The sequence below is a fragment of the Eleginops maclovinus genome, chromosome 10 (genome assembly GCF_036324505.1).
Source record: "Eleginops maclovinus isolate JMC-PN-2008 ecotype Puerto Natales chromosome 10, JC_Emac_rtc_rv5, whole genome shotgun sequence".
Taxonomy (NCBI): domain Eukaryota; kingdom Metazoa; phylum Chordata; class Actinopteri; order Perciformes; family Eleginopidae; genus Eleginops; species Eleginops maclovinus.
This window is the reverse complement of record NC_086358.1, coordinates 8,840,122-8,849,947: the sequence shown is the minus strand read 5'-3', so window position 1 is coordinate 8,849,947 and position 9,826 is coordinate 8,840,122. Positions and strand designations below refer to the sequence as shown.

At 40.8% G+C, this 9,826-nt stretch overlaps 1 protein-coding gene across 1 annotated transcript in view; it reads right to left on the bottom strand.

Moving 5' to 3' along the window:
- Positions 1–49: 49 nt before the first annotated feature.
- Positions 50–9,826, bottom strand: part of afap1l2 (actin filament associated protein 1-like 2) — a 30,355-nt gene continuing 20,578 nt past the window's right edge. Inside the window, 15 exon segments of the mRNA XM_063893600.1 lie at positions 50–600; positions 773–952; positions 1,057–1,244; positions 1,322–1,495; positions 1,993–2,284; positions 2,368–2,604; positions 3,035–3,146; positions 3,234–3,379; positions 4,284–4,495; positions 5,200–5,304; positions 5,455–5,539; positions 5,714–5,800; positions 5,959–6,138; positions 6,472–6,683; positions 7,827–7,938. Coding sequence (XP_063749670.1) covers positions 574–600; positions 773–952; positions 1,057–1,244; positions 1,322–1,495; positions 1,993–2,284; positions 2,368–2,604; positions 3,035–3,146; positions 3,234–3,379; positions 4,284–4,495; positions 5,200–5,304; positions 5,455–5,539; positions 5,714–5,800; positions 5,959–6,138; positions 6,472–6,683; positions 7,827–7,938 — 2,349 coding nt within the window. The 3' untranslated portion in view covers positions 50–573.

Below are 9,826 nucleotides of genomic sequence, written 5' to 3'. Positions count from 1 at the left end.
AGATGTAGAGTTAAAGGCAACATGTTCATGAACAAATGACCAGCCAACATTGTTGTCAGTAAATTTTTATTTGAATAAAAAGTGCATTTTTAGCTAGCAATACAAGCCAAATTAGGCTGAATAATGGCGTAAATATATTTACATCTTGGCTAACAGCATATATGAACCAAGCTACAATCTAGAGTGTACAAAATGGCCAATTTAGTAGAGGGTCTCAGTGGTTTCAAATGTTTGGCTGTTTTCATTCGTGCATCATCATCATTAAGAACAATTGTTAGACTGGCCAAACTGCTACTTCATCAATGTCCTCCCTTGAGCAAATGGAGAAAAACAACCATGAAAAAGTCATTACGACTCAGATTATCCAGTGGTGTTTGAGAAGACTACTTGTGCATCTCTCTGATTGGCTCTCTGATTTATAGCCTTGGCAAGAAGTTGATGAGGAATCCAGAGGGAGTGGGGGGGATGTTGATTTAACTGTCTGGTAACACAGTGGTTCCTGTTGCAGAAAGCAGACTAGACCAAGAAAAATGTGTGGATTTAAGAGTTCAAAAGGGTAATTCAGGTTTCCCTCTAGGTGGTGGATTTCTTCTCCCACTCCTGTTAATACAAGAAAGATTGAAATTATGGTATTTGAAGGCATTTTATATAAGTTCACACAATCGTTGTGATACTTCCTGATACATGCACATACATACATCGTCATACAATCGGGAAGTATCTTGTTTAACTCAAGCATTTGCACTTAGAAGTATATATGGTATACTGTTACCATAGCTTTCTGCAGGACTTTTCCTTTGATGGCCATGATGGAAGTAGGTCTGCTCTTTAGTGCAGATGCAGAGTTGACTGGGGATCCTTGGTCTGCACTGGTGTTGCTGTTGTAGGGTTGGGATGATGGTGAGGGTGATGATGGTGCCGACTGTGGAGCAGGCAGGGTTGCTGCTTTAGGCTGAGGGTGAACAGTCAACAGTTGGTAAGGGACTAAAGCAAACAGCATCCTGGCTTTAAGGCTTATATATAACATAAATCACCTCTGATAACCTGCACACTTACCGTAGGTGAGTCTTGGAGGCTGCTGTCCAGTGTGGTCCCCAGTGTGAACGGCCCTGACTCCACCTTCTTCAGACTTTCCTTTACTTCCATCAACCGTAGCTCCACCTCCACCCTGCGGTTCTCGGCCTCCCGACACGCCTCCTCCTTCTGCTTTAATCGGGCTTCCAATGAGGCCTGCTGCTTTGGATCTGAGGATAACACGCAGCTGTCAGTTACACAGATTGGTGTGAACCTTCAGTGTGTGTCACAGGAAGTGCTGATGTACCTTGGCAGGCGCTAAGCTCCTCTTTGGTTTCCCTCTTCTCCTTCTTCAGGTTGGCCAGACTGCTCCTCACCTCCTCCCGCTCTCGCTCCAGGCAGTCGCGCTCATCGATGTAGCGCCGCATGTCTGCCTCAGTGCGGTTCTTGCCCAGTTTCCCTTCAACGGCACCGGGACAGCCTGGGAATCCCAAGAAGATTTAAATATTGTACATTACAAAACATCACAGGTAGTTATACATTCCAGATCCAGATCTTGTTATCAAATCCTTGTTAGCTTTATCCACAAGATACTGTATATCAGTTGCCAAGTCATGTCTTTAAAAAAACCTTCAATCTGGGAAAACACCTTTAAATTCTGCAATATATCTATATATATTTTATTTTGTCAAATATATTGCCATAAGAAGAAAAAAAAAAGAAAAGCTGGTTGATTAAAAAGCGAGTTCCAGTTGGAAATAAAATCTGCATTACGTTTTGAAGATTTGTGACTTTGAGTGTAGAGGATGCAGCTCTTCACTAGGGGGAGCCATGGTGACGTGAGAAAGGGAAGCAGTTTCTCTCACTCATGTTAAAGACAAACAGTTCGTTTTTCTCAATAAAACTTCATTATTTTAAGAGGTTTTCCCATTAAAGTTGGAAAACCTGTAAAAGCTTTTTTCGTTTTTCCGTCCTCACCTATGGTATGTGCCTTGGGCCGCATGGGGACAGGACTGTGAGGCAGCGCAGCGGAAACTGTTGGGCCTTTATTGATCTGAACCCCAGGGGAAGTGAAAGCCTGTGGGATTCCCACACTATTCCTCTTGGGGGTCTCCTGGCTCTGGGACGAGGTCTTGACTGGTTGAGTTTGAGGCTGTGGTGGAGGGGGAGTCTGGGGGTGCTGTGGTTCTGGTTTGCTGATTATAGAGGTCAAACTTGTTCCATTTTCCACAGGTGGTGAATCTGGCTCAGTACGGCTAGTTGGAATAGCCTGGAAATAAACATTTTTTTAGCACAAAATATATGATTTATGCTCCGAAAATATAAAGTATGTTATTCAATTATATAACCTACCTCTTTTATTTGAGATGCTGGTTCCTCTACTGGGACTGGGGACTTTGTAGAAGTCTCTCTGGCTTTCCCCATGCAGGAAGTATGGAGGAAGGAGCGTACAGGGATCAGGTCCAGGTAAATCCTGTTGTCAGGGTCCTGCTCTGTTCCCTCTGAGTCCTTGCTGTCCTGGGCGCATGTTTCAATTTGTTCCTGAGGATTGTTGTCCTCGCTCTCTGGCAGGGAGATCTCTTCAGCATCCTGTATTACCCAGGAACAGGAAGTTATGAGGTGGAAAGTAGCCAAATTGAGGGACACAATGTAAAAATGAAACTCAAAATGAAAACAGTTTGGAATACTTTCCTCTTTTGTTGGTGTTTCAAGGAGTGTTACACCAATCAACATGAATGTTTAATGTATTTACTTGTTTTTTAGCTAGTAAAAGGTAGTCATAATGAAAAAAAATCACAATTTTTATAAGATTAACATATCTTACTTTTATATATCTTAATAATTGTGGACATTAATGCTGAAACAATGTACTTTTTTATACAAATTCAAGAATATTTTGTGGTTTGTGGATAAACACATCATATAACATTCAGCAGGTGATTTTAAAAAAAACTCAGGAACATGCATCAATACTGGAAAAATATCAAGTATCTCAGGTTTTTGTTTCTAGATACCATACCTCTGGATCAGCTATAGACGCCACATCATCATACAGTTCATCAGAGTTGTGAGGCATGGAGGCTGGGGTGTCTATGTAGTTGTTTGGCTCTGAATACCTCCTCTGCATAAAGCTAGAGAGACACAAAAAGAGAAGTCCCACTTGAATATTGTGCCGAAGAAAACATCCACATTAAAGCAAACTAAAGCAATGATCTTACTATAGGGAAGTCTTGGCAGCGTTGACGATGCTGGAGATCCTCTCAGCGTTGACGTAGTCGTACGTCAGCTCCTCGGGGTCCGTCTTGCTCCCCGTCTGTGACAGCAAGAGGCCCAGCCAGTGGCCCATGTCCGCGGACGTTTTAGCCTGAGAGGAGAGGAAAGATAAAGATCAAAGTGCATTTAGTTCATACCATGCACTTGCAACATCATGAGTCCCAAGCTTATGGTTAATGTTGCATACCCTGCGTCGGTTTGTATTAATTAAATGATTTCAACAGCATGGGTGAAAGCAGTATTTCAATATGCAAAATGTTTTAAGTTGTTACCATGTCTAATGTTCTCAGCTGAGCTCTAGCACTAGCTCATAATACATAGATAGAGATAGAGATACATATAAAACAGCTTATTTTTACTCTGGTAGATTGAAACAGCTCATCTGATATAACTATATAAAGCATCAAATGATGGTTTGGCCAATATTTGTATGAATTAAGTGGGCGATAATCTTGCTGAAGTTTTGTTTAGGTAAATACTGGACTTTCAAAGTTTCATTTTGTTGGATAAAAATCTAAAAGACTTGTGTCAGAGCCTTTAAGACTAAACATTGGATTCCATGGCCTAGGACCAAATATGCGCTATAGCAGGGTGGTACTGGAAACCTAATGAATAAGGGCGTAAGAAATCCCAGTGGATCCACACCCTTCACTAAAACACACACTCACACACAAACACGCAGATCACCCTTGTGTGCACAAATATAATACACACAAGTTGGATGTCAGCAGAAAGTTAATTCCAGATGAGGAGATGTTAGTGTTTCCTATAATAAACTGTAGACACCATTTCTCTCCTCGAGAGATGCTGACGTTGGTTTTTTGTCCAGTTAGGCAATTGCTCGTATTATCTTCAGGAAACAGTTTGAAAGCCACTAGATAAAAGATGTGAAAGACGTCAGGGTGTCGCAAACAGTGTTGTGTCAAACCATTTACACATATCCAAAACAATTGCAGGGATGTCTCAAAGCAGCACAACAGACAGTGGTGGTTTACCTCCAGGGTTGCCAGCTGAGTGCCTTCCATATTGATCCTGAAGGAGTACAGGTGCTCAGGGATGGGGTCGGGCAGGACACTGCAGCCCCCCAGAGTCACTGCTGGCTGGGTCACTTTGTTCTTGCTTTTGTCATGGTAAAACCATAGCTGCCCGTTCTTTATAAGACACCAGCAGGTCCGCCATTGGCTGTTCACCAGCACGTTGAGGTAGCCTGACAGAGGAGAGAGGAGGTCACTATTTGCAATGTCTTCTTCTTCGTTACAAGTTCCATGGTCATTTACCTCAGTAATAGTTATCTATATTTGTTTAAAGTCATACATCTACTGTTGCTTAAATCAAACAGATGTCATTGTACTTTCTTGGTGGCTAAAAGAGATCAAATGCTCTGTCAAAATAAAATAAAAAGTTTTAAGATAAGGTTTTGAAGCTTCCACATCCTTTACCCCCATTTTTACATTTTTTAATATATTTATTTTCTCTACCAGTCAATGTGTCTGGCTATCCTTAGTAACCATAATTGAAATGATTTTGGTTGATTTATACAGTATGCAGATGTAGGTATATCAGGAATATGTTATCTTTTTGTATTTGTATCACTGGGTGTATAAAATACAAAAATAATAATCATTATACCAGCAAACACATATATTCTGGTAGTACTGATTCATGATATGATTCCAATAAAAGTATTATCATTTTTTAAAGCTAAGAAGGCTACATATGAACAGATATTGTCACCTTTATTCTGGTATTAAACAAACTTTCAACATAGAGACTTTCACCTACAAATACCAGCCAGCAAGGGCTATAGAATAGAAAGTAACTGTGTCAAAGGAGAGGAACTGAAAGACACTCTGTGTTCATGCGTTGACATGTTATATCATGGCACAAACTGCACATTAGATCTCTGCTCACCTGAGGTGTCCACACATTTCTCTGGGCTCTCCAACGAGGAGGGTTTTTTCTTCCCTATGTTCATGAGGTTGCTAAACTTCAACCCTGCTCCATATTTTTTCTTCACTGTGAAGAGGAAGAGAATAATTATGATTTTATAAAACATTTCACACTATCAGATACTCACAGCATCACCATTTCCCTAAACCTAAAGGTTGGACTGATCTGAGTCTGCTTAAAAACGGAAGTAATAAAATAATAATAGGAGTAACTCACCATCTTTGTTTTCAGGAGTGTCAGTGTGGCTGTCAGTGCTGCTTCCACTCTCTGAAGCCACTGAGTATCGCTCACTCAGTTCTCCCTGAGAGTTCAAATCAACACATTAGTTATATGGTAAGCACGTTCTGTAGTAATACACAAAATAACTGTTACAGAGCCATACAGTTTGAATGTAAGCCCCTAGGATCGCCTCCACAGGTTATCTGATCATAGAAAGACATTTAAACTAAAGCAAAAATGATTCAAATAAGCCTACCTTTGTACAAATGAGCCTCGGGGAGTCAGACACAGATTGCTGGGCGTCACAGATTTCAGCTGGCTTGGGACTGATGTCCTGTATCACCTAATGAACAAGAGGTTGATAAGTCTCGTCATTTTCAGATGTTATTTATGAATTAAACCTTCATCTACATCACAAAACAAACTTATTAACTATTTAAAACTAGGCAAGGACAACTTGATTGTGACACAATACTGCCCCACACAGTTTCTGAGTCTTACCTTCAGCCACTGCTCCGTCTGCTCCTTGCTCTGCAGGCCGAGCACGATGGCCTCCCCTCCCACAGGGATTATTTTTAATTTGTGCTCTTTCCTCTTCATCTGTTTCTCCTTGTAGACCACGCTGCAGCCCAGCAGACTCACATCGAGCAAAGGCGTCTGCTCCTTGGAGCTCTTATAGCACTGTGTTTGGCAGAGATAACACTTCAAATAAGCTATAGTACAAATCCAGCTCCAGGACCCTAGTATTAGGCATTTTGTCTCCTCGGATTGCCAACCCAAATCAGGATCACACCACAACATACGTACTTATACATATATTTACAGGCTGATGCATTGGATTACACTTTTTATATATGATATAATAAAGTTTTTCATCTGTTCTGAGGGTTTGCTGTTATTTATATATTATAAACAACCCTTCATAAAGCCCTCTGTGATCAGGACCTTTTTGTACTTTACACTTAGCCCTAAAAAGGGCTTTAATTCAAACTACCACAAAGTCTTTCACCCGACCTGCAGGCGATGGTCTTTGATGACACACAGCTGTTTGGCCCACTGGCCAAGCCACTTCTTCCTCCACAGGAAGGCACAGATCCGAGCGTCCTTCATCAGCTCAATGGACGCCTCTGCTGATGGCCACTGGTGCTGTGCTGATTCTGACTTTCCTTTGGTCACCTCTTCCTCATCGTAGGACTCGTATGAGCTGCTAACTGCATCCCCGTCATCTAAGAAACAAAAATCAGAGACATGATTAGAAAAACAAAAAAGGCCCCAAGGGGAGAGGGTGGGTTTGGGGTGAAATGGCATGAGTAGCAGCAACACAAATGACACGGTTAAATGATGTCAATGTCTGACTCCTTGATCCTGATGACCTTCTCAAGAGAAGAGGATTTCCTTGCAACAGCCACATGAGCTGTTGAAGTGTTGATGAAAAATGGTGACAGGATAAAGATATGATGAAAAGGAGAAAAACAATCAAAGGAAATTGATAAGATAAGACTGATTGGTGACTTTTGTCGCAAGTCATGAGGTCGTTTCTCTACATGCGAGACGCTGGTCATGCTAGACAATGGCCCGTGCACATGCCGTACATAAACACAAACACACATCCAGTGATAGAGAGGTAGCTACCCCTGTTGATAACAGCATAGATCACACTGTCAGAGCTGTGCACTCGCATCCAGGGCCCTGAGAGGCCAAAACAGTCCAGATCTAACAATATCATAGAAAACAGGATGGAGAAGGAGGAGAAAAAGGAGAAGGAGAAGGAGGAGGAGAAGGAGAAGGAGAAGGAGAAGGAGAAGGAGGAGGAGAAGGAGAAAGAGAAGGAGAAGGAGAAGAAAAGAAGAAGAAGAAGAAGAAGAATAACCTTTAAAAATGAGAGCGAAAATACATCTAAAATAAAAAAAGGCTTGATTACCGTTATTCACCTATATCCATATCATAATGTGGCGGTAATTAAATATATTTGTATAGCTGGTGTCAGTAAGGGCAGAGGGTATTAACAACAACATGAACAATCCATGACATTAAGGCTTATCATAGCATGTGGTCATGGTGTCTTAATGCACGATAAAATCTTGTATTGTTTTTGAGGCGTTCTTCTTTTGCAGTGCGTGAAACCATTTCCTCAAATAACCAGATATGTTTTGTGATAAAAAAAAGGTACATCAGCAAACTGGGTTCAGCTATTTCCATTACGGTTCACACCCCAAGCTCAGAGGTTAAGGTGATGTGAAAAACAAAATAGGTTTTTGGTAACCACATGTTGTTTGTTTCCTTTGACTAGATCTCTCACACACATTCTAGCATCCTGTGAAATAGGTTTGAAGAGTAGAAGAAGTATGACAGTCAACAAGAGTTTTTACCATTGAAAGTTTCCTCATAGGGCTGAGCCTCCTCATAGTAGCTCTCTGAAGTGTCTAAACAGGCGGGAGCGGGAACTGGAGGTAAGGGGAACGGCTCTCGACTCACCACACCCTGACAGATGAGAGGAGGAAGAGAAAATATGAAAGTTTTACATATCAACTTCATTAAGTGATATTCCCTACACACACATATATGTTCAATGAATGTCCTGAGGAGGAAAATGTCCAGGTTAACACACCTAGACATGCACATAATCAACATGTATTCTCCCCCAGGGAATTCCTTTTGTAACCAATCGTCGTCTGACCCCGCGCACTAGAGAGTTACATGTTAACCTTCAGGGACGGGTATGTGAGAGCGTGGAAAAGCAAGCATGTATTTAAATGTGTGTGTGTGTGTGTGGGCCCCGTGGTTTTTCCTGAAATCAATCAGCAGTCTGGCTTTACTTCTGTCTTACTTCAAATCTCCTGTGTGGTAAAAGACTGTCTGCCTGCTCCTTCCCAAACCACTGGAAAACACCAGACTCTCTGCTGCTTGGCTGAGTCACAATTAATTTAGTCTCCAATATCAGTCAGTTAATCAGTTTGAAAATAAATTGGGGAGACATCTGTCAACACTTTTCTTAGCTTTTCTCGAGTTGTACATTTTTAAGAGCGGATTTGAATACACCCTTTAAAATGGAAAAGCAACTGTTTGATGAATATTCATTTTGAAAATGTATAATTTCTCAGCATAGGCAGATGATTTTACCTAATAAACAACAAGGATTATCTACAGTCACAGTTATTTAAAAACAAGATGTTATTTTTCTCTGGAATTCTCTGGAAAGAACTTACTTTAACCTCCTGGTGTTTAGATTATTTAAATGTCATGCTAGAATTACACCATCAGGTGTTTGAGTGTTGACAAATCCCTTTCTGAATCATACTCTGAAAGGTCCTGTTAGTTGAGATTTCTTCTGAATCTCCTTAACCTGTGACAACAAGTCTGGCAAGCAGAAGATGTAAGATATACAAGTTTTGTCCTGCTACCTACTTAATCTGAGATGACAAACCTGCTATAAAAATGCAGTGACTGCCATTGAAGATGAAATCTACTTATTCTTTCCAACATAAAGAGAAAAACATCATGAAGGAGAGATGGACGATCAAGATGAACATCCCTACAGGGACGATTCTCACTTACACTTATCCCGCTCTGACAGATTATTACTTAGTCCAAAACTTGTCTGTTAATGTGGCACGAAGGCAAAACATTTGGGAAGTCACATGAGGACAAAAGTCTGATGTTTGTTCTCAAGTGAACTCTGTGAAACCCGACAAGTTGAGTGACAAAAAGCGATTACTTAACTATGTCTAATGTTTCCTCCCACCAGTGATCTGAACACGCTCCCGGTATTCCTTCATATTTATTCTATTCACCCCAAGGCTGTCACATTTTCTGCAAGAACATAGAAATATGAAATTAAACCCTGGAGCAGAGCAGAGCTAACCATGCCGTAGGGAAGCTATATCTGTGGAAATCCGAACGTTTTAAAGTATTTCATAAGATCAGAGTTAGTTTAATATAGACTGGGGATCAGTTGGTCAAAACAGCTTCCCTTCAATGTTTGATACAGCAAAAAGCTATTCCCCTTGCTGCCAAATAGCCCTGAAATCAGCTGTATAATGCTTAGTGTGAAAAATGCTTCTCTCTAGGACAAAATGAATTAAGCAAAAGAGTAAAGTCAGTATTATATTGTCTATGGTGGTTACCAATCTGTGGCAGTATAATTATAAGAGAGTTACTGGGGCAGCTTAGATTTACAATCCAACAAAATACGAAAAAACAAATCTGTTTGTATAAAAATCATCATTTCTGATGTGGGTTGAGAGAGACAGTCAGATTCAGGCGAACAGGGATTTCCCTGCTCTTGAGCTCTTTTCCCACCATATCTTACACATTTCCAGTAATACATAGCAGATGCAGTAAGTCGTCATAATAACTGGCATCATGTCAC